The sequence below is a fragment of the Patagioenas fasciata genome, chromosome 1, assembly GCF_037038585.1.
Source record: "Patagioenas fasciata isolate bPatFas1 chromosome 1, bPatFas1.hap1, whole genome shotgun sequence".
Taxonomy (NCBI): Eukaryota; Metazoa; Chordata; class Aves; order Columbiformes; family Columbidae; genus Patagioenas; species Patagioenas fasciata.
Window position 1 is genome coordinate 64,565,430 of NC_092520.1, and position 23,696 is coordinate 64,589,125.

The 23,696-nt window shown below is 36.9% G+C and overlaps 1 protein-coding gene across 3 annotated transcripts in view; it reads left to right on the forward strand.

Annotated features, from left to right (window-relative positions):
* The window catches only part of TFDP1 (transcription factor Dp-1), a 45,704-nt gene extending 25,310 nt beyond the window's left edge, over positions 1-20,394 (forward strand). For 2 of the 3 annotated variants that reach the window (XM_065829593.2, XM_065829592.2), the window contains exons 4-12: positions 2,238-2,344; positions 7,316-7,437; positions 8,666-8,831; positions 9,026-9,172; positions 12,673-12,741; positions 14,048-14,199; positions 14,989-15,155; positions 15,750-15,831; positions 19,057-20,394. In XM_065829593.2, the coding sequence (XP_065685665.1) occupies positions 2,238-2,344; positions 7,316-7,437; positions 8,666-8,831; positions 9,026-9,172; positions 12,673-12,741; positions 14,048-14,199; positions 14,989-15,155; positions 15,750-15,831; positions 19,057-19,204 (1,160 nt within the window). In that variant the 3' untranslated portion in view covers positions 19,205-20,394. The remainder of the gene's footprint in view (positions 1-2,237; positions 2,345-7,315; positions 7,438-8,665; positions 8,832-9,025; positions 9,173-12,672; positions 12,742-14,047; positions 14,200-14,988; positions 15,156-15,749; positions 15,832-19,056) is intronic. The other variant, XM_065829594.2, reaches the window with a different exon arrangement.
* The last annotated feature ends 3,302 nt before the right edge of the window (positions 20,395-23,696 follow it).

Sequence of the window (23,696 nt, forward strand, 5' to 3'; positions counted from 1 at the left end):
TCTTAAAGGACCTAGCAATGGTACTTCCGTCCTACTAACTCAGTGTATATGTAATTCATATAGTACCAGAAGGACAGAAAGCAACATGCACTGCATCAATTTTTGAAGGACTCAGGTAACTGCAGATGATTAAGTCAGACTTGTGTTGGGGAAATCAGCTGAGTGCGTAACAAAGAAGTAGTAGACATATGGATAAATGTGATAATGGGCAGAAGTTAACAAGGTATTTCTAGAGGGATGGGGGAAAAGGGAAGTTAGGAAGTTATGTCTTTTCAAAGTCATGCTTTGAAAAGGTCAACAACCATGTAGATAAGGGTTATCTAATCAGTATGATGTCCTTGGATTTCTTAGAAGTAACAACAAAATAACCTTGATTATCAAGGTCCTTAATCAGCCTGTTAAAGCAAGTACGGTCTCATAGAGTGAGACAGTCCTCCCATGAGTTAATAATTGGTGAAAACCAAACTAGATACAATAAGGACCCCTAATGAGCTATTAGCACTCAAGAAAGGTCTTGAAGTCACTGTAGGTTGTATTACGAAAACATGGTATTGATATTTGATATGGAACAAGCAGACTGAATGTTGCTAATTATTTAGAAAACAACAGGTAATAAAATAGAAAATGTGCTATGGAGTTATGCAAGAACATTGTATTCCTTGTCATGAATTATGTGTCCATCCCTGTCCCCTGCAAAATAAAGGGTAGGAGAACAAAAACTGTCAGAAGTAAGGAAAGATGATCAAATAGATGAGGCTACTTAACCTTGTAAAGTGGTTACAACTCTTACTTTATACTGGAAACATAATCTTCATACTGCTTTGCTGTTTTCAAATCATGAAGGAAGAGGTTAAAAAAAGACCTGTTGACTGCCAGGAAGCTGTGAAGAAGGTACACAAACACTAATAGCCAGAGTAGTTTAGATTACTTTACTGCATTCTGTGGAGAGGAAGCACACACATAAACAGGCTGTGATAGTGACAGGTGTACTTGGAGAAACAGAAGGCATAACAGACTTACGTTATGGACTAGATAGCCACTGACTTTCAGAACGAACATTGGAAAGTTGGTTAATGGAAGAATGACAGGCTACTGCATCCAGTTCAAATTTGGACTGAGAAAGGGTGAAGCGATTAGTTTGACATGGTGTAGCAATAGCAGCTAGGAGATACAGGCCTTTTGAAAAGCAAGGGCTTAAACAGGATTTGAATTGTTGCAAACTTCATCTGTAGACTACCTGAATGTGTAAGAGGGCTGGTAGGCCATTAGGGCCATTCCTGATACAACTGTTGTACAAATGCTTTCTTATTGCTTCTGTATTGGATAATGGGAAAAAGGAAGAGGAATAAGAGTAATGCCAAGTCCTTCTAGCCCCTTTGGCTCCTTTAAAAGTGAGCTGAGAGAAAGAACTGTTATACCTTTCAACTAACAACCAATTGGCAGACGTTTCAGCAAAATAAATGTCTCTGGTATTTAAAGACTTGTTCCATTATTCTTTTTCTGTAGTCAGTCTTTGTTTCTTTGTTGCTTTTTTTTTTTTTTTTTTTTTTTAATAGAAGGTATCTGATGTTGAAGTTTTGTTTTACATGACTTAAGACTTGCTTGCCTATCAGTGGTAATTGTGAATGGCTTATGAAGAGTGAGAGAGCAGCTTTCCCTGCGGGGTTGGACTACTGTGTTGCGTGTATTTTGCTTGGCTATTGGATTCTTGAAGACCTGTTCTTTAATTCCCTGCCTTCAGCTGGGGGAAGGCACTTAGAGCAAAGCTGGGAATATTCTCTTGAAAAGGCCTATGCTAATGAAATTTTATCTCCTGTAGACCAGCATGCTTTATAAGGGTATGTCATATGCTGGAGTGTTGGGTATGTTTTTCAGGGGGCGTGGGAAAATATTTCAGTAATCACAAAGGATAAAGATAGGAGGGGATTATACTTTCTGTCAGATGCCTATTACCTTTAATACTCTGTTTTGAGAGAAAAATTGGGAGTACAAGGAGTTAAAACGTGTTCATACTAGACGATTGGGCTATAACATTAAACAGGAGAAAGTTTGAGAGAACATAATTCAATTTTGATTTATTTTTTAGCTTCAAATTTGTGAATGATACATTTATATTGACTCTCTATGCAGTTCAGAGCGAGTTTCTGTTAATACGCATTGTTAGTATAAATGAAACTGGAATTGCTAAAATAATACAACGTGGCTGACCTGAAGCTATCTACTTCTATTTGTTTTAGGAGTTGTTTCTCTACTGGCTGTTCATCCTTCTACAGTAAATACCCTTGGAAAACAGCTCCTGCCAAAAACATTCGGACAGTCGAATGTCAACATTGCACAACAAGTGGTAAGGAGACTTCGTGGGTTTTATGTTGTTTGTACTATTCCTTACACATACTGTAAAGTCTGACTTGTAGCTTGATAGTCTGTATCACTTGTCATGGGCAGATAGTCTAAGCTTCTTTCTAATTTTAATAGACTTATGTTAAAACAAATGTTCTTTTGCTTAAAGAAGTACAAAGATGACTTTCAAATCAACATGCAGGTACCTAAATATTCAGGTGGCTTTTTCTTTCGCTAGCGTTGCCACTAAAAGACAGTGGCTCTTTCAGATTCTGCTTTGAAATCTGACATCGGGAAATGTAAATTAAGTCCATTAGCGCTTTTTTTGTTGAGATGGCGGTTAGGTGGAACAAAATGGAAAACAGGGCTACATTTCTTAGTGGTTAATTTAGATATCCTTTTGCATAAACACTTACTGTGATCTTTGTGTGAGGTACATGCAATTAGAGGTTTCAAAGAGTCTAGTGCAATGGCTAATATATAGGTTGTGAGAAGTCACATGTAGAGTGATCAAAATGAAAATTTGGTGATCTGAGAAGAGTTGGTCTCAATTCGTCTTCTGGAAAAGCAACTGAAATGGCATATATCTTGTATTTGGGTTTCTTGATAGGAAGCAGTTTCCATCTGCCTTTCCTAGCTCTAAGATCTAAGGAGTGTTTTATAACTGTGGCTACCTGGAATCTGTAAACTGTACCACTTTAACAGCATGAAGATTGTGACAGTCTAGGCCCTCTGCAGTAGACACTGTATCTGTATAACTGCTTATTAGCTCTACTTTGAAGCTGTTATCATGCTCAGATAGCTGCTCTGGTATAGCTGTCAGTTTGAAGAGGGAAACAAAGACAATGAAAATCTGCAAACCTCCTCCTGTGTTCTTAATTGAATTGCAGATCCAGTATCACTATGTCTAAGTCTTGAGCTTCACATAGTTTGAAGAGACTGAGACAGACTGGAGATTATTGAATAATGAAATGTCTGTATAATTGCAGATCATTCACTGTGCTTTATTTCCAGCAGTGGTGGTGAATTAACTACTTCCAGCAGCCACTTGGAAGTTAGAGTGTAGCAAAACAAGTTTAACTGAATGAAATTACTCCTTCATTAGGCAGCGTTTTATCAATACATTTCCAAACAAGGAAATTCAGACAATTTAGGCATTCTTTTAATTTAAAAAGAGTAACCACCAGTACAAGGAGAATGTTCTAACTATAGATCATAGGCCATAATGACATAGAGTGGGGGGGTCCCTTCTGGGGATTATTTTAAGACTGTGTATATGCTTGAGTTTAATATTGAAAATGAAATATTCCTCCAGGTAACCTGCAAAATCTTGAAGTACCAAAACCACACAATAATAATAAAATTAGAAATTGTCAGATGCCTTTTTAGACTTTCAACAGTGTTTATGTACATACAAATTATTGTGCCTGCCATTACAAGTTTAAATTGATGAGTCCTCATCTATATCATCCATGATTAATTTTACATGTTAATGTTGTTAGAATATGAGCCAGCAGCACGCTCAGGTGGCCAAAAAGACCAACAAATAGTGTGGCCAGCAGGACTAGAGAAGCGATCGTCCCCCTGTACTCAGCGCTGGTGAGGATGCATCTCTAAGTCTGTGTTCAGTTTTGGGCCCCTCACTATAGAAAAAATACTGAGGTGCTGGAGCGAGTTCAGAGAAGGGCAACGAAGCTGGTGAGGGGTCTGGAGCACAAGTCTGATGAGGAGCGGCTGAGGGAACTGGGGCTGTTTAGCCTGGAGAAAAGGAGGCTGAGGGGAGACCTCATCGCTCTCTGCAACCACTTGAAAGGAGGTTGTAGCATGGAGGGGGTTGGTCTCTTCTCCCAGGTAGCAAGTGACAGGATGTGAGAGGAAATGGCCTCAAGTTGCACCAGGGGAGCTTTAGATTGGATATTAGGAAAAGATTCTTAATGGAAAGGGTTGTCAGGCACTGGAATAGGTTGCCCAAGGCAGCAGTGGAGTCACCATCCCTGAAGATGTTGAAAAGATGAGTAGATGTGTCACTTAGAGACATGGTTTGGTGGTGGGTTTGGCAGTGTTAGGCTAACAATTGCATTTGATGATCTTAAAGGTCTTTTCTAACCTAAACAATTTTTTAATTTTAAATATGATTCTGAAATAATAGCTACTCTTAATGGTTGTTTTGTTAATATGATCATTGTGGAAAATTCAAGTTCGCGTTCATGATTTTTTTAGCACTTTAAGTCTTATTCTTAACATATTAGCAATTTTTTTTTGTGTGAAAGAGCATGTCTCAGAATATTTGTATTGGCCATTATTACTACAAAATCATATACTTAGCTGTATGTAACTGAAGAGGGGATGGAGGTTTTATTTTCTGTAAATATATAGAGAAAATTTGGGTAAATTTCAGTTGACATTACAATTCTGAAGGATAACAATAACTATATTTAGAAAAATCTCTAGAACACTGAAAATTAAGAGGATGTTAATTTTCTGCCAGTGAGCAAAATACTCTTGAGGGAGCAGAGTTGAGGAGTTAGCTTTTGACTCTGCTCAACTTTCTAACCTTTGAGTGGTAAAATGAGTTTTTTAATACTTAAGTACCTAATTTTCTGAGCTGGTGTGCTTTGTTCGGGTAATCTGATTTCTGAGTACTGTCCCCATATAAGTTTTTCTGTGGAGTACAGTGAAGTGGACTCTGTGGGCTGTCTTGCTGTTCTCCGTTGTCCAGATCATACTCTTAAGGAGCTAACTGTAATCTTATTTCTCTTTTGCAATGAGAAAAATTTAGAGAAACAGCAGATACTTCTTTTTCTGTTTTTGCTCCTCCCTCTCCCCCTTCACCATTTCCTCTGTTTTTGGTAAAACCATCCTCTAATTCTATCTGTAAGCTTTCCTTTTAGGATGTTCCTGGTGACTTGATACTGCTTAACTATTTATATTAATGCCCTTTTCATTCAAAGTCAGGGTTGTTTATGAACTTGTAAGTAAAAGTTATGGGCATTAACATTTCTATTAAAGAGCAAATAACACTAAGTAATTCCTTAGAAGATTCTTCTAGACTGTAAGATCTTCCTTAATAGTGATACATTAAAGTGTATAATTCTGGCTAGTTTGCAGACTTTTTGTGAGTTAATGGGAACACAGAGCAAGTTTTGAATGTACTAAGCAGACTGCACTTTTCCACTCTAGAAATGAGCCTCTGAATTTGTACAACCTTCCATTTATTGCATTGTTCAGTTGAGTATTTCAAGACGCAGCTGAGTGCAGTACACGTCCAGGGCTTACTGCTGGTTTTTCTCCCAGCTTTAATTCTACCCCCTCTCTTGTACTGGCTTGGCTTTCATCTTATTACACAGTCATACAGATTCTGTATGTGGCAGCAGAGTGATGCTGGGGATGTTTGTGAAGTTGGGAAACTAGGGAACAGAGTAGGACCCTCTAATTTTAGCCTCTGCAAGCAAGATGTTGAATCATCTCTTCAGTCCTCTGTAGCTGCATCCTAGAGAATAAAAACTGGCAAACAGCTTTCATCTGTCTTCTGTATTGTCTACATTACTTGAATAGCAAACGTGTGGTTTTTGCAGTCTTTTGAGACCAGTCAATAGCAGAACTGATAGTATTTTTTTCATTGGGAAAAAGTGAGCTGGTTCACATATGTCCTGTGCTTGTTCAGCATCCCTTATCCTCATTCTGTTTCCCACAGTCAAAATTTTTGGTTATGGAAAGTAGTAGGGGAGATTAATTGACTTTCCGTAAGAATTGGAAGCCTTTTAAGTATGGAAGTAAGCTACTGTGAAGGGGAGGAGGATCTAAGATTTTCCAGCTGTCAGGGGTGGATGTAACAGACTTGTATGTTAACTACTCAGAAAGGTGGCATCATATAAAAAAGACAGTATTTGCAAAGAAATGTAACTGTTTGTCCTTCCAGGCAGCTGAAATCAACAAGCATCTAATAGTCACTAGACTGCCTCTTGCACTCTACATGTAAAGGTTATTCAAATTTTGGTTAAACTTTCATACATAAAATGTTTCATTTTGGGTTTTCTTTTTTTTTTTTTCTTTTATTCTTGTTGAGGCAAAATTATTGCAGCTAGCTTGAGGAAGAAACTTAACATTTTGTTGGTGAGACAGAATGTGGCTGCAGGAAAATGTACAAGCTTGTGGGTCGTTATGAGTGTAGGTTGATTTGATGTTTGTTTCACTTACCTGATGCCAGGGATGCAACCTACTGTTTCCACTGGGAAGTACGTGTACAGTACATGTACAGTATCATTTTGTTTTCCTAAATACTCATTCTCTAGAAAGTTGTGTTTATAACGTTTCATAGGTTAAAAAAAATCATCTACGTAAGTGGGAGTTCTGCTTCAGCTGGTTTTGCAGATCAGAAGAGCGTGGCTCTGTGTATGAATGAATGTGTGTATTACTTATGATCAAATTAGCACATCTTTGGGACTACTTACCTGTGAGCTGGAATACCATGTTAAGCTGAATGTGTGCTCCTAACATGTTTCAAATGGGATAGTTCTGCCTAAATTGGTCTCACTCACTGCAGTGATAAAGAAGGTTGACCCTTACTCTTCCTCACCTCTAACATACTTGTATTTTGGTTTTGACTGTGCAGTAATAGAGACTAACTGCAGGAGAGAATTCGGCCTTTTTCTTTACCCTTATTTTTCTTTTTCTTTTTTGGGGGGGTAGGTGTGTTGTATGCGCTTTGATCTTGTCCAGGTTAGTGTAGGACAGTACTAAGAAATCCAGCAAGCATGAAAAGCTCATTTAAGAAGAACAAAATATAAATGCTTATTACTTAGGGAGTGCGCTTAACTATATAGTATGTTATCTGAAGGTTTTTATGCTAGTGTGTATAAAATTAATGCATCTAATAAAGTAGGTAGACAAGCATTATCCATGTTAGGATAATGCAGCATCTGAATATCTTTGAATACTTACAGTCATTTTCTAAATAATTTTATCTTTATTGTAGGTTATTGGTACACCTCAGAGACCTTCAGCGCCAAATACTATCCTGGTAGGAAGTCCACATACACCTAACACACATTTTGTATCACAGAACCAGACTGCAGATTCTTCACCATGGTCTGCTGGGTAAGCAAAATAAAAGTTACAAAGCATTAATTCTTCTAAGTGTTCATTGTGATACTGTATGCATTCTTCAGACTAGCAGTGTGAGAGACATGGTCTGTTTACCTTTCCATCAAGAACACTTCAACATGGAATTACACTGTACTAAAACCAGGCATAAGTCACACAACAATGAATGCCCCCTCATTTGTCATAAAAACAACTAGAATATTTTCTGTAAACACGGATGGATAATCTCACATTACTTACCTTTAGAGAATTTAGCTTCTAAAATACACAGGAGTTCATCTGACATGATTTAGGTTTTAATTTGGCATTTCTGTTTTTCTGGTGTATTTCAAAAAAATAAAGAACATTTCAGATTGAACAAATGTATCCTGAAGTATCATTTGAAATAAGAATGTAGTTCTTACTGGAAAAAGGTATTGGATGCAATTAAAGCATTTTTTTTAGTTTCTTTTCTCATGCAAGTTTGTTTTTAAGGGTCCCTTGTTAAATGTAGTTGCTTTGAAACTAAATTTATTATCAGAGTCTTAGCGTAAGTCAGATGTAGAGAATTGAGAGGTTCCATCATTGATACCAATTTTGTTCATACTTACATTTTTCCTGAAGTTACAGGGAACTTTAAAAGATAAGCAGAAAACTATTATACTTGTATCTGTTAAAACTTTGTTACAACTTCACATACTATATAACTTCAAATCTGTGTTTTAATAGTATTGTAATGTTTAATGAGTTCAACCAGTATAAGACTTTGTCTGTTCAGTGATTATTGAATTTATGTGGAACAGTGCTTAATCAGTCTAATTTTTTGTGGTCAACCAAATGGGCAATTTAAATAAAACAAACACAACAAAAAAACCTTCAGAAACATTATTTTCTGTAATTGATTTTTCATAGTTTGGTATCTAGCCCCATATACCTTCTTGTCTTGAAGACTGGAAGGTTTTATATACTTACTTCTTTGAGGAATATCCCTATTGTTAACTTATTATCTGCTTAGTGGAGCTAGCAGAGTTGCCAAAAAGATGAATTTGTACTGTGTTTCAGCATCAAATGTTAGAATTGTTAATTATGGGGAAAATTACAGGGGAAAAATGTTGGGAAGGGGAGAGAAGCAGAACAAAAGGGAAGGCTTGGTTTTTGCAGCAGTGTGCTTGTATTTGAAAAAGAGACATTAAATATTCCAGAGTTCAAATCTTCTTAAAATATATATTATACGTATATTTAGGAAGCGGAACAAAAAAGGAGAGAAGAATGGCAAGGGTTTACGTCATTTCTCTATGAAGGTTTGTGAGAAGGTACAAAGAAAAGGAACCACCTCATACAATGAGGTGGCAGACGAGTTGGTTGCAGAATTCAGTACCACTGATAATCACATTTCACCAAATGAATCAGTAAGTATATGGGAGGTCAATGACATGTGAACTGAATGGGGGAAGAGAAATTTCTTTTGAGGCTTTTGTATTTCTTTCCTACTGCTAAAGGAAACAGTTCAGACATTACCTGCGTTTACCCATTTACTGTAATATGTTCATTTTCAAATATTTTTGTCACAGATATGTTTTTGATTAATGCATTATGTCTACAGCAGGCTTATGACCAGAAGAATATTAGACGACGTGTCTATGATGCCTTAAATGTCCTTATGGCCATGAACATTATCTCTAAGGAGAAGAAGGAAATCAAATGGATTGGTCTACCTACTAACTCGGCTCAGGAATGTCAGAATTTAGAGGTATATGTATTAGGAAACTCACAGTGGCTTTGTGTTTGAGTAAGTGTTGATAGTTTTAATATGTTCTGATCCAACATGGGCATGTGATCTGAGAGAGCAAGGTAGAATAATGTAACGCCTTTTGAGTTTTTTTCTAATTTTATTTGTATTTACAGAACACACATTTAAACTTCTAGATTGTTTGAATATATGAATTCTTCTATGTAAAAAATACAGCTCTGTCACAGCTTTTACAGTTCACATCAAATAGTTCTGTTCTGAGTGGAAGTTAATCAGACTGAAGATAAATGAATATTTCCAATGTTGCAATAGTGGTGCTTCAAGAGTCAGGAAGATGGTTTTCTCTAAATGCCAAATACATCTGTGATGATAGATGCTGCATGTAGATCAGCATATATCTGCAGCACTCCTTTGTTGCTGTAGGTCTCATGTATTTTTGACATTTGTCTTACATGAACACATCAGGCTTTTTTTACTGCATGGCTTAGGTAAGAAGTAAAATGTTTTATACTGAAAGGCATTCATAAGTTCTGGACAGCTGGTTTTTTTTTTCTAATGAGAATTCTGAGATTTGCAAGATAAAAAAGTTACTGAGGTTTACTCAAGTCGATTCACTTTACCAGAATAGAATGAGACTTTGCATTTGTTGTTAATAAGTCTACGTTCCCTTCAGCAGCACTGGAAAAATAAGTGTAGAATCTGACAAATTGGAAAGAAAAAAAAATTTGGAATCTTATCTACAAAAAGATAATTTTGTGGAGATTTTTGTTTGATACTGATAATTGATTTTTCAGTTAGTACTGTAATTGCCATCTAAATGAAGAAAATAGAGAATATCTAATCAATATGATTTCTAATTAATTGTTTATCATCCTGAGTGAAATTCATTAGTTAAGGTAAGAGTGGTATGTGGGGCACAAATAATAGGATGAGTATGGAGGGTGAAGATGACAGTACTGTGTGCTGAACCAGCTAGCTGGGGGGCTTTTGAAAGTAGATCTCTTTGGATCTGCCTCCCAAAGTGTGGTATTGCCAGTAATGTTGGAACAAGAGAAAAAGAAGTGTGGCTTATTCATCTGGGTTTGATGCCATGACTGATAATGACTGAAGTAAAAAAAAGCAACTTAAAATGTAATAATGCACAGTGAAGGTTCATGAGTTTAAGGTGGGAACAATGAGAACTTCTGATATCAAAGTGTGAAACTTGTGAATTGGTTGTCAGAAGAGGAGGGAAGAATTCAGTTAACCATTGAATAATTGAGCCACAAGTGTGATAGAATCATGAAAACAGTAAAAATCCTAGCATGTGTTGAGCTTACTTGAAGAAATTGCAGGATCCCTCTTTTTGCCCATTATTGCTTCATGAGTATTCTAGCTCCTATTTCTGCAAGCTTTATTGACATTTAGATTTTTAGTGACATTACTTGACAAGTTTTTCAATAAGATTGTTTTTAATGAGTTTGAGGAAGCTAAATTTAATTTGTGAAATTGTCAAGTGTAATAAACTTTTTACTATTCTATTTAATATTGCTTAGTTTGCACTTAAGCTGTTGAAAAATCAAGTCAAATAATTTATAAGGGAACATAGGAGTTTGAGGTGATCCCGATCAAGTATTCAGTATTTTAAGTCTTTTTAAACTTGCACTTTGTGTGTATATTAGAATATTAGATTTGTTAAAGCATGTCCAGATAATGCAAAAAAGAAGTTGTGGAGCAATTAGTAAGGTCTATATCTTGAAGTAATATGGTTTACGTGTATGTGATACGAAAATATCTTACGTGAGTTGTGGCAAGTTTTTGGGGGGAAGATGGTTATTTGACTTTTCTAATACTAACTTGTAAGAACTAGTTCTACTTTTTATTTAATATGATATCACATCTTTCAGCAGCTTTTTCAAATAGGTACACCTCTGAGTTTTTTCACGGAAAACAAACAGAAAACTGCGTTTATGTGAATTTCTAATTCCTGTCATTTTCTTGTTAGTTGGATATTTTTAGGACCTAAGAGCAAAAGTTGATGTCCAGACCAGCAGTCTTTCTATCCAGTATGTTACCTGACAGTAGGAGTTACCTAGGGAAGGATTGTAAGATTAGAGAAGATATTTAGTGATGTTTTCTCCTGGAACTTGTGGTTCAGGCATAACCTGAGATAGATACAGTATCCTTTTAATAGCGCCCAATTAATGTTTCTTCCACAAATACTTACTTCATACAAAGTTTGCTTGTAATGTTGAGTCTTTGGTGACAGTGAGTTTCAGGTGCATGATGATCTTCTCATGAAATACCTTTTGTGTGTTTTTTAGCATACTATGTTTAGTTGATAACCTCGTTTTTTTTTCTAATTGGAATTGATAGTGACCTGCTCATTCCTTATTGACTTTCTCTATCTTATTCATGATTTTGCAGATATCTTCCATGCTGTCTCTCATTAGTTCATTCTCCTTTCTGTAGGGTCCATACAAGGGAATAATGAATAAAATAGGAATCTGCTCTATACCATTGATTATCCTGATTGCTCTTTTATGTGGTCTTTTTGAAATAGGAACACCAGCCCTACAGAATTCAAGGTGTAAATGTTCTGGATTCATATACTGATGTAGTGATAATTTCTGTTTTGTTCTCTGTTCCTTACCTAATATTTTTTTTTTTTGCTGCTGCTGCTGCTGTGTTGTGCTGAGCTGATGTTTTTGTAGATATTATAATTTAAGATCTCTGCTAAATGTCATTTCCTTTCTAAAATTTGCATGAATGGCATTGTTTTCTCACACATACTACATCACCTTTACCAAAATTAATTGTGACGATGTCATCACTCAATGTTACAAGACACTTCTAAGTGTGCTTTGTGGTGGACTCAATTTTTACTATGCTAGATAACCCAGCATTGTCAGCAGATTCCATCACCTTCCTGTTCACCCCATTATTCTAATTCTCTATAATTTGGGTAATCGTCTGTAAAATAAATCCTGGTGGGAATTTGCTGGTGAGCTTGCTCCGCTGAGAAAGTTGTTTCCTACCATTTTGTCTGCTGTATTTTAATATTTGTTTTCAGTATGTATTTAATACTGTGGGGTCTTAATATTTGGCTCCATAGCAGCTTCATTTCTTTAAGCATCTTTGGTGGATCTTCTGCAGTACTTCCAATATCAGTACACTGCATCAAGTGGATCCCTATGGTCCACATGCTCTTGGCTCCTTGAGACAACTTGGATATTTCTTTGAGATATAACTTGCGTTTGCAAAGATGTTTTTACGCTCTCCCCAATATATTGTACTTTATTCCCTGGTGTTCTAATTCTGCTCTTTCTTACAGTTTCCATCAGTAGTACTGATGGGAGACTTGATTGTTAGATCTCTAAATTATCTGCAGAACCTTAATGATTGACATCATACTTCCTACCTCCAGTTCTCTGGTATTGAAATGATTTTAAGGGGAGAAAATGTTTATATAAAATGTTATTTAAAACCAACGAACTAACCAATCCTTTTTCTGTCTTAAGGTGGAGAAACAGAGAAGACTTGAAAGGATAAAGCAAAAACAGTCTCAACTACAAGAACTCATTCTACAGGTACAGTCAAGGTACTCTTGTCTATAGGGCAAGGTAACTTATATCTGTATTCCTGTTGGTTTATCCCAGTAAGTGATGGGAGACTTCTAAGACTAGAGGTGAATTTCTGGATGTGTAAACAGTTTTAATTTAGCACTGTAGTTGAGCTGTTACCGTACTGTTGGCCATTGCTATTTGGGAAGCCAGCAACTTTCCGTGAGTTACGATAAATTCTTTTGCAGTTTCAAGTGTATTTAAATAGGATTTATGCTAACAGGAGCTGCAGTTCACACCATGCCCTCTGAATTGTCCAATTCAGTTCTTGTGTCTAGAATTTTTTTTCTATGTTAGAGTCCACAGATAAAATTATGTGACTGTGGAAGTCATTTCATAATGCTCTGTCTCATGCCTTTCTTGGACGTTGTTGCCGCTGCTGTCTAGGTGACTTAACTGCTGTGAAACAGTCACTGAACTCCTTCCCATATGACCCCTAACACACTGGGAGAAGCAGCAGTGTATCTCTTAAGTCACTGTGCTGCTGGTTCACCGGAATGTGTCCCTTAGTAGTTGCGTAATCTGTGCAGGAGGGATGAGAATCTCAGGGAGAGTATGCAGGCAGAAAGTACAGATGGTTGTGGGACAGCAATCTCAACAGCTCCCTGATTTTCATTACCCTCTGTGTTGGCTCTGGATTTTATTCCATTAGAAGAAGAATACTTTTTCTTAGTTTGATGGTTTACTGTAGGATTTATAGCTTGAGTTTCAATAGTTAGCTTGAGTTTTTAGTTCGTACACTTGCTAATCTTTAAAATACGAATATTGCATTCTGAAAAGCAGTTTTCGTAACGTGAGAGTATCTAAGTCACTAATCTTACCTGAGTAATTCAGAAACCTTATGTCAGACATTAACTGTTTTTTAGCATGTAATTTCAGCAAAAATACAGTATTAATCATCCATCTGTTCTTGTGGAGTGCAGTAGCTAGCAGGGGATACTAAAGAGAATGGAAGAAGGATACTATAAGAAAATAGTTTTTCCAATCCTTCTCTCTTCCTTCTGTCAAAGACCTGTCTAAGGAACTGTCCTGATGTAGTTATTAGAATGTGCATGTTTTTCTCAGTTAAGTTTTACTCTGTTGTATTTTTCAATACTACCATTTGTGTCTGTTCTTGCATCTTAACATGCGGGAATATGGTGAACACTCTTTCTCCTTTTCTGCATTTACTTGCCACAACCATTGCTGATATTCTTTATCCAAGGGGTTTTTTTTGTTAACAGGATCTTCAGAGGTTTAATTAATACTTTCATGTCACTGTTGCTTTTTCTAGCAAATTGCCTTCAAGAACCTCGTTCAGCGAAACCGACAGGCAGAACAACAGGCAAATCGACCGCCGCCTTCCAATTCTGTCATCCATTTGCCATTTATCATTGTGAACACCAGCAAGAAGACAGTGATTGACTGCAGTATTTCAAATGACAAGTGAGTTAACAAAGTTTTGTATTTGTTTTTTGGTACAGCTATGCGTTTTACATCCATGCTGAAGTGTTCATCTAGATTTGTTAAAAAAGAAATACAAGTAAGTTTACTTGTGCCTTGTGTAGATTGAGAGCATGCATTTGAGACAGGTAAAACTTTGTCATGTGGAATAGAAACACAGTTTTGTAGAGCTTTTTAATAAATAGAATAATTGTGTTCACCTTTAATAATGTAAGTCTTATGTAAGACTTACTGACTAGAGATGTTAAAAGCAACATAAGGTAGCTCTGCTGAAGTTTTATGTTGTACTTTACAAAGCAGTGTTTTCCTTTGGCTTTAACATGATGAAATGCAGCCAGCGGAATTGAAAATGGTTTTGCTTTCAGAACTGCTGTTCTGTGCTTTTGGTTCAAAAAGCTAGGGTTTTCATACGCTAAGTAAATGCTGAATGTAGCAGTGGTTGCTACTTGCACTATTGGCTTACTAATAAAAGTTTTAAAACATTTTTAAAAATTACGGAGTAGACAGAGGAATGGGATTAAAGAAATGATTAGCAAACATGCAAAACGTTTAATTGAAACTCTGTATCTGTTAAATCTGTTAATTACGTACATAGTGTGTATAATTACAGTTTTAATTACTTGCTATCAAATACATACATCTTGAAAAATTTGATTGCTTAATGTGATATGTCACTAGCACTTTGTATCAAGCTTTTGAAATACTGTGATTCCTGAAACTGCAAAAGTAGTTAAAGTGATTGAAGCTAATTGAGACGTTTTTCCTCTCCAGGTTTGAATATCTATTTAATTTTGACAATACTTTTGAAATTCATGATGATATAGAAGTACTAAAACGAATGGGAATGGCTTGTGGGCTAGAATCTGGAAGCTGTTCAGCAGAGGACCTAAAAATTGCGAGAAGTTTGGTTCCTAAAGCTCTGGAACCATATGTGACAGGTTAGTTACTCCAAGAAGAGTTGTTTTATTTTCCTCCTTAATACAAGACTAAAGAAAAAGACATGAAAATATCTAAGATCAGTTAATTTCCACTGGTTTGTGGTGAATATTTCTAACAGATTTTCAAATAGATGGGATTTTTAGTCTAGCTTAGGGAACAAATAACAGAGAGATTAATAGAGAATGGGCTGTTGCTCTGCCCAGAACCACATTTTACATTATCCCATACAAGTAGATCTTTGCAGTCTTTATTTTTTATAAGAGGACAGTATTTATAGTTGATTCACCTGCAAAGGCAAATGGTAGGAAGTGTAAACATGGCGATGGCTTCATTTTATGTTGGTTTATAATTTTCATTATATGGAGAATACTGAAGACATCAAAATAAAATGTTTTTTAATGTGCTTTGAAATTTTTGCTGTTGTGCTAGCTTTTTGGCTTTTAATTACTCTATTTTGGATGTAGTGCATCAATATGTTTTGTTGTTTTGGTAGCAAGACTCTTTTTCTGGGCTTTAAAAGGATTCAGCATTTCCACTGAATTAGATAAGCTTGTTCTGAAGTGTTCTTGAAATAAATATTGTTTGTTTTACAGAAATGGCTCAGGGATCAATCAGCAGTGTATATGTCACATCTTCGTCAGGTTCTGCGTCAAATGGCACAAGATTTTCAGCCAGGTGAGGTGAAATTACCTATCAGTTTTTTTAAATCTGCGATCATAAAAAAATTTAATCAGAGACTGAATACTTAATGAAACAAGTTCTGTTCCCATTAAATGGGGTGTGGATGTGTGTTTAAGTTTATCCTCAGACATCGCTTTTACTTGAGTACTGCTCGTTCTTGCTGGTGTCATTAAAAAATATTTTTCTGTGTAGCGGAAAAGAAATAGATGAGACTAGTATGTATTGAATGTATTATTTTTGTTTAGTTTTGAATTTCTGACAAGAAAACAGATACTTCCCCGAAGATAAAATTAGGGGAAGATTCTCCCTTGGTCATTAGTGTCTAACTTAAAACCACATTTTGATCTTTGCATTTTAAACAGCATCAGAAGCTGGTAGAGCGATAAACCATAACTTTTATTGAACTTTGTGTGTGGACAATATAATTTCTGAACTTAACTACTGTTTTTGTCTTGCTGTATAGGACAGTTTTCCTTGTGTAGTCACTACTTGCTAGCTTTTTGCTGGTGTGTTAATCAACAAGGTGTCCTTCTGTGGGCTCTCCTAAGCTGTAAAATGAGTCAAATATCATTGAAATGTTTAACATTGTTGACAAATATTCAAGTGGAGCAAGCTGATAGCTGAACAAATTATCTGCAAAAGTATGCATTTTCTACCAGTTTTTTTTGTGTCCAGACACTTAGCCTTATCTGAAAAGTCAGTTAAATTTCTATTCTACATGTCATACAACTGAGCCAGTCTGGGCAATTTTAGAATCACAGCATGGTTTGGGTTGGAAGGGATCTTCAAAGGTCATTTGGTCTACCCTCCCTGCCATGAGCAGGGACATCTTTTACTAGATCAGGTTGCTCAAAGCTCCATCCAACGTGACCTTGAACACTTTGGTGATGGGGCATCCACAGCTTCTCTGGGTGACCTGTTCCAGTGTCCCACCACCCTTATTGTAAACCATTTCTTCCTTATATCCAGTCTGAACCTACTCTCTGTTCAAAACTAGATGATCTTTGAAGGTCCCTTCCAACTGAAACTATTTTATGGTTCTAAGTCCTTTTTTTTAGGACATTTCTTAAGGCATTTGTGTTTCAAGGCAAAATTCCTGTCTTGATGGGGTTTTTTTTCAGGTAAGGAAATACAGCTTTATTCTTTTTCTCTGAAGATAGTCTTTGAGCAGATTCTTCTCGCCTGTATTTCTTCCATCAGAGCTGGAAGGATGTCCTTTTAAAGCTACAGTGTCTAGCTTACTTTAAAAGGCTAATGCAATTACATTTTTAAAGCTTTAAAAAATACACCCTTTTTGTAGACTGTAGGTTTACTTGAATGGAAAGTGAAAAAAATAGAGAACTTGCAAGGGCAAGAGTTAAGCTCAGGTATGTGTGGGACTAACAGTGGTGAGGGGCATGGTTTTTGCTCCAGCCCATTCCTGCTGCCCAGAAATGTGTGGGGAATTCTGCCTGTTTTGTGCTGGGGAACCAAAACTTGAGTGAGAATACTACCAAAATATTTTTAGAGAAGTACAACTTACACGGTATGTAAAATCCCATGTTTTCACTAAGGTTCCTTCTGTGATAAAGAGTGTGGTGGTAGTGAAAAAGAGTACATATATTTAGGCCACTGCCAGCCTGAGGCCAGTAGAACACCAGAGACTGACTGTGGTTCATTATCTTAGTGAGAAGCACAAGAGCTCTTGCCACTTCTGTTTCTTATGAGGTAGGAAGAGGACAGTGACAGATTATGTTAGTACACGTACAAATGCTCACGGCTACAAGATGTGTAGCTTTTCTGGTACCAAAAATTGCTGCCAAGGCACATGAGACCTGTACATTTATTGAGCAAGCTCTCTAAAGTCTGCAGAAGACTGAAGATGCTGCTACCAGGGCCTTCATCCCAGTTTCTTTGTCTTAGTAGAATACTCAGGTTATGAATCCAGTTTCATTTTTATCAAAAAGAGGGGAGACAGGTTTTGGGCTTGTACTTTCAAAGTTCACAGGAACACAAGAATAATCTTACCCCTCTACCCCCTGTTCTTGAAATGCTTCTGCAGATAATTATGGAGAATCAGTTATAAGTTGTCTAATTACAGTTAGACAGGTATCTTAGTATCTTCTTTTCGAATAAGTGTGCATAATAGCAGAAACTCTTCCACGTGTCATAGTGGATATGTTTTCCTTGCGAGCTTCTGGAATGTGCCCCTGCAGTTTTCTTCTGTGGTAATGATAGACTTCCAAACCATTGAATTAGCTCCATACAGCAGTAGTGTGCATGACTGATTATGTGCATTAGCTGGATTAAAAAATGACTAGCTAACATATTTTTGAAACCAATCTTTAAATGCTGAATTTCTTTCAAGTTGGAGATACTATTTCTGTGATTTTTAGGAAAACAATTTGTCAAGAGTTTGTGACCAAGTTTAATATTTACCAAACTCTGAGCAAGTAAACAATAGAAAAAATTGACAAAATAGCAAACAGTAACGGAGGCAGCAGCGTTCTGACTCTATTAACATAAAATACTTCTCGATACAGTTAATTCATCTAGGAACAAGACATTTCAGACTGTATCCACAATATGAATACTCTGTAAATGGATTTGCTGATCCAGGAGGTGTATTTTCAGTGTAGGGATAGTCTCACAGAGGGGAAAATATGAGATGCTGGAGAGGTTTTTTGGGTTGCTTTGGTTTTTTTGGTTTCTTTTTTTAAGCTAGAAAGGAGGAGCATAATGGGAAGAAAAGAATTTCAAGTTACAAATACAGCACATGTGGCAATGACAGTTTGACGTGTAATAACAAGGAATTAAGGAGAAGCTCTTAATGCCTCAATTTTGCAAGTATTTTAATCAGATCAGTCCTTCTGAAAAACATCACTTGCTTCTGATGAAAGTGTCCAGTACTACATAAAAATATTAAAGGGCTTAGATAGTTGTGTAGCCATAACACTAACTGTACTTTAGAAGAAGCCTGGGAAGGATACTGCTAAGGTGGCCGTGAAAGGATATCATCTTTATATTTAGCATAAAAAAATCTAATAAGAACCATTTCAAAATTACTTCAACTGTTTCTGATTTTGAGAAACAACTTAGACATGTGTTAAAGACAATTTATAAAGTAGCAGTGGGAGATTCAATAAAGGAATGGAATTGATATGTTTATATTTAAGAGCACAATAAACTGGGACAAATCATTAGGCAGTGCCAACTGGCCTCTTCTTCTTTTTTTTTTAGTGACTTTTCTAATGGTGGAGATGGGATGTTGGCTACAAGTTCCAATGGATCTCAGTACAGTGGCTCCCGAGTTGAAACACCAGTTTCTTATGTTGGGGATGACGATGATGACGATGACGATTTTAATGAAAATGATGATGACGACTGATGCCCTTTGCTTGTAGACTATTTTTTGTTAAAATTCAGCAAGCTTCAGGAATAAATTGTTCTAGGGAGAAGTGTCTCAAATACCTTGCCCCATCCCTCAAGGAGAATATTGGTAAGCAGTTCTGAGTTTAGAAATTGCACCTCTAATAAGCAAACAAGGATTGTTTTATGTAGGATATTTTTAAATGTGGTGTGGATGTGTGTTTTTGATACCAGTGTGTTAATGCAGAGCCTTTATTTACTCTTGTTTTAGGGGTTTTTGGTTTGTTGGTTGTTTTTTGTTTGTTTTTTTTTATTTTTTTTTTTTTACTTGAAGGAAATGGATTTTGCCCCAAATGTTCTTGCAAAGTTTGCTAAAGGAAATGTAGACACATCATTGAGAAATAAAAAGGTATCCTTCTTTGGAAAATGAATACACTGAATGGCAATTTATTTGGAGCGTATTTTGATTATGCCACTTTTTGAGGGATAGTGAGCTAATGTAGTAGTGTTTTTTGTTAATCACGCAGTGTCCAAAGAACCAAACAAGAAAGATACTTTTTTACATGTTAAATTCCAGAAATGTTGTTGTGAACTTATTTTCCCTTAAATTATATCTAACATTGTGATTCCATCAAGTTTATATACTTTTCACTGTATGTTGGGACATATGAATTTAAAAGTTTTTGGCAAATGTTTACTGCCAGTTGGTGCAGCTATATAAAATGTCTTGAAGGTTTGGAATGATTTATTGCTTATGGTAAAATTTGCCTGATTTCTTACAGGCAGACTTTGGAATCTTTTTATTATATAGTTGTTTACATACTTATAAGTCTATCATATAAAGACATGTACTGAAACAAATGTTTGTATTTGTTTCATAAGCATCTTCCTGTAATCTATTATAAAGTTGAAATTAAATATAGAGAATGTTTTAAGTTTTTTAACTCAAAATTTGTCAATCATTTTTAATAGTTCATTTTTATAAAAGGAATTTCAGGGCAGGTGGTAGTCTTTTTAAATTTATTCACAAACAATTAACTGCACAAATACTGTCAGCTGCCTATTCTAAGACAGTAGTCTTTTTATTGAAACACAAATAAACTTTTCTGTAATATTTTATGGAATATAAAGAGACTATAATTGTTTGACATGTTTAACCTTGGCACTGTTAGTTTTTATTAATAAAACGCGCATGGGCATTTTTAACAAGCTCTGTGGTTTTTCTAATTTTAGGGTTATTTTAGACCATTTCACTTCCTGTCGTCGCAAGACCTAGAATTAACCATCTCAGCATATTGCGTCTGCACTACAGAAGGCCCGGATTTTTTTTTTTTGTTTTGATTAAGTAATTTGTCCTTGTAGCTCTCGGTAACTTAGGATGCAAAAGGCAATGTCTTACCCTGTGTGCTCTCTTCTTCCATGTCTCTTGATGCTCCTCAGAGTGTCAGGCCAATCTTAGTGCTCCAGTCCAGCTTATCTGTTTAAAATCTCATGCTTACTGTCCTAACTCTTCCTTCCATATTCTTCAATCCTGGCTTTCTGTCATACATTCATTCCCATGTCCTCCACTCACGTTTTTTCATCTGTTTTCTGTATACTTCCCCCTTAAACTGTTTTGTTCGATCATCTCCTCTGCTGTCACCTGAAGGCACTGAACAGGTGGAGTCCTTCTGCAGGCTGCTGCCAGAGTCAGGATTTGTTGTTTCCCCAGATTCCAGGTGGTTGCTGCAAAGACAACTTACAGTCTAATAACTGCTCTGTGTGTGGTAAGGGCTCCTGGATCCACTTAAACCCTATAGTAAATATGAAGTGTGTTACACGTTTGTTTGGGTTTCTTTGCTTCTTTCTGAGGGAATTATGCCTTTACAAATCTTCTTTGGCTGCTCATGGCTTGGATGGTTGGGCCCAGCAAGCTGTGGTGAATGGAGCTAAATCCAGTTGGCGACCGGTCAGGAGTGGTGTTCCCCAGGGCTCAGTATTTGGGCCAGGTCTGTTTGGTATCTTTATAAATGATCTGGACAAGTGCACGCTCAGTAAGTTTGCAGACGACACCAAGTTGGGTGGGAGTGTTGATCTGTTGCAGAGTAGGAAGGCCATACAGAGGTATCTGGACCGGCTGGATTGTTGGGCTGAGGCCAGCCATATGGGGTTTAACAAGGCCAAGGCAGCACTGCAGGCTCAGGGAAGAGTGGCTGGAAAGCTGCCTGACAGAGAGGTATCTGGGGGCGTTGATTGAACGTGAGCCAGCAGTGTGCCCAGGTGGCCAAGAAGGCCAACAGCATCCTGGCTTGTATCAGGAATAGTGTGGCCAGCAGGACTAGGGACGGGATTGTTCCCCTGTACTCAGTGCTCATGAGGCCCCACCTTGAATTCTGTGTTCAGTTTTGGGCCCCTCACTGCAAGAAGGACATTGAGGTGCTGGAGTGAGTTCAGAGAAGGGCAAGAAAGCTGGTGAGGGGTCTGGAGCACGAGTCTGATGAGGAGCGGCTGAGGGAACTGGGGCTGTTTAGCCTGGAGAAAAGGAGGCTGAGGGGAGACCTTATTGCTCTCTGCAACCACCTGAAAGGAGGTTGTAGCATGGAGGGGGTTGGTCTCTTCTCCTAAGGAACAGGTGACAGGATGAGAGGAAATGGCCTCAGGTGGCGCCAGGGGAGGTTTAGGTTGGATATTAGGAAAAGATTCTTAACGGAAGGGGTTGTCAGGCATTGGAACAGGCTGCCCAGGGAAGTGGTTGAGTCACCATCCCTGGAGGTGTTTAAAAGACACATAGATGAGGTTCTTAGGGACATGGTTTAGTGCCAGTGTTAGGTTAATGGTTGGACTCAATGATCTGGAGAGTCTCTTCCAGCTACAATGATTCTATGATTCTGTGTTAAGACGATGTAGGTGCTTATTACAGAGCTGTTCATATGACGTGAATGTTTTCTAATTGTATCAAACATTGTAATATAAGTGAACCATGCAAATTGCTTTATTTTATGGGCCTAGGAAAACCGAGGTGTGGGGGGGAGCCAAGTGAATGCTTTGCTTCTCACTGGAGATGTCATTCTTTGCAGTGCTAGAAGCAAGGCTCTTGTCACAGTTGAGTCAGCAGATACAAATTATCTTTGCTGTTGAATGGCAGTTTCATCTGCACAGTCCAAGGATATTATTCCTGTTTTTATTTTCTAAATCTCCAGTGTACAATCCAAGGTTGCAAGGAGTGAGTACAGGGATGTTAGGTAAGGAAAGCTGAAAGCATCTGACAGTTTCCTTTTGGTTCTTATCAGTGTAATAGACCTTAGATGAGACGAGGTCAAGGTGGGAAAGTGTGGCAGAACATAGATTTCAAAAGATGTTACTTTGCTTTCTTTTGGTTTCTGATAAATCTCTCAAATGGAGTTTGAGAGTTTAAAACGAGCAGCATTTGAGTGGTTTGGGGGAATTAATCTATATTACCTTTGTTTCAGGAGATCTTTCTAGTAAAGGCAACAATCAATAACAAGAGAAAGTCTATTGACTTTTCAATTACTTGCTAGTTTTCAGGCAGTTACCTGGTCATAGTTTTTAGGGAAGGAGGAGAAATAAAGAGAACAGATTGAAACTTAGGGTATTTACAGAGAGGCATAAAAAGAGAAGAAGGCCTAAGTTGGGAAGAAGGTAATGAGAAAACGAGGACTAGTTAAAAACTGAAAAAAAGAGTAGTGGTAGAAACTTAACTGGAAAAAAAGAAAAAAGAAAAATGCATAGAACAGATGTCATAATCTTAGACCTGACATGAAAGGAACCGAAAAGTGGCAAATAATTTAAAACTATATGGTTCTGATCTGTGAAAATGGTGGCACCACACCGATGATTAGAAAGGAAGGTCAAAAGCAGGAACAGAATGTTAGAGGAAATAACAGTCATGAAATTGTTGAGGAAGTCTGTGGAAGCAGAAAGCATTGTAAGGAGATAGAAACTACGATTCCATTTAAGGAGGATTAAATTATGGTAAAGGTAATAAGAATGGTAATAAATGGCTCATTTGGGGGAAAAATTGACAGGGAAGGGGTGTGCTGTTACTTCTTCAACTTGCTGGCACTTTTTTGTGATCTGAAAAGTTGCAAAGTGTGTGTGTGTGTATGTATATATATATGAGAAAAGAAATTGAAAGAGAAGTGAACAGTCATCCCAGTGAGAGTTTTTCAAATTACATTGAGGAAAAGGAAAGGATACCTGTTCTTTCATGTGCATTTTTATTTTACATTAAACAAGATCATCTTGTTTGAGCTTGAACTTTTGTAGCTAAAAGAAATTAAGCTTGTGAAGGGAATATATGTACAAGGCATAAAATACTTTCTGCAGGCATTATTGATGCAGATGTTGTTCCCCATCCAATTATGGAAAGCAGTACATTGTTAGACAGCTTTATTTGCTGCAGAATCAATCACTGCCTGACTTGTATTACAGGTAAGAAATTAAAACCAGTTTTATGAAATGATGAGAGGAATTCCCAGGTGCAATAGCAATTACATCGTGGGAGACCATAA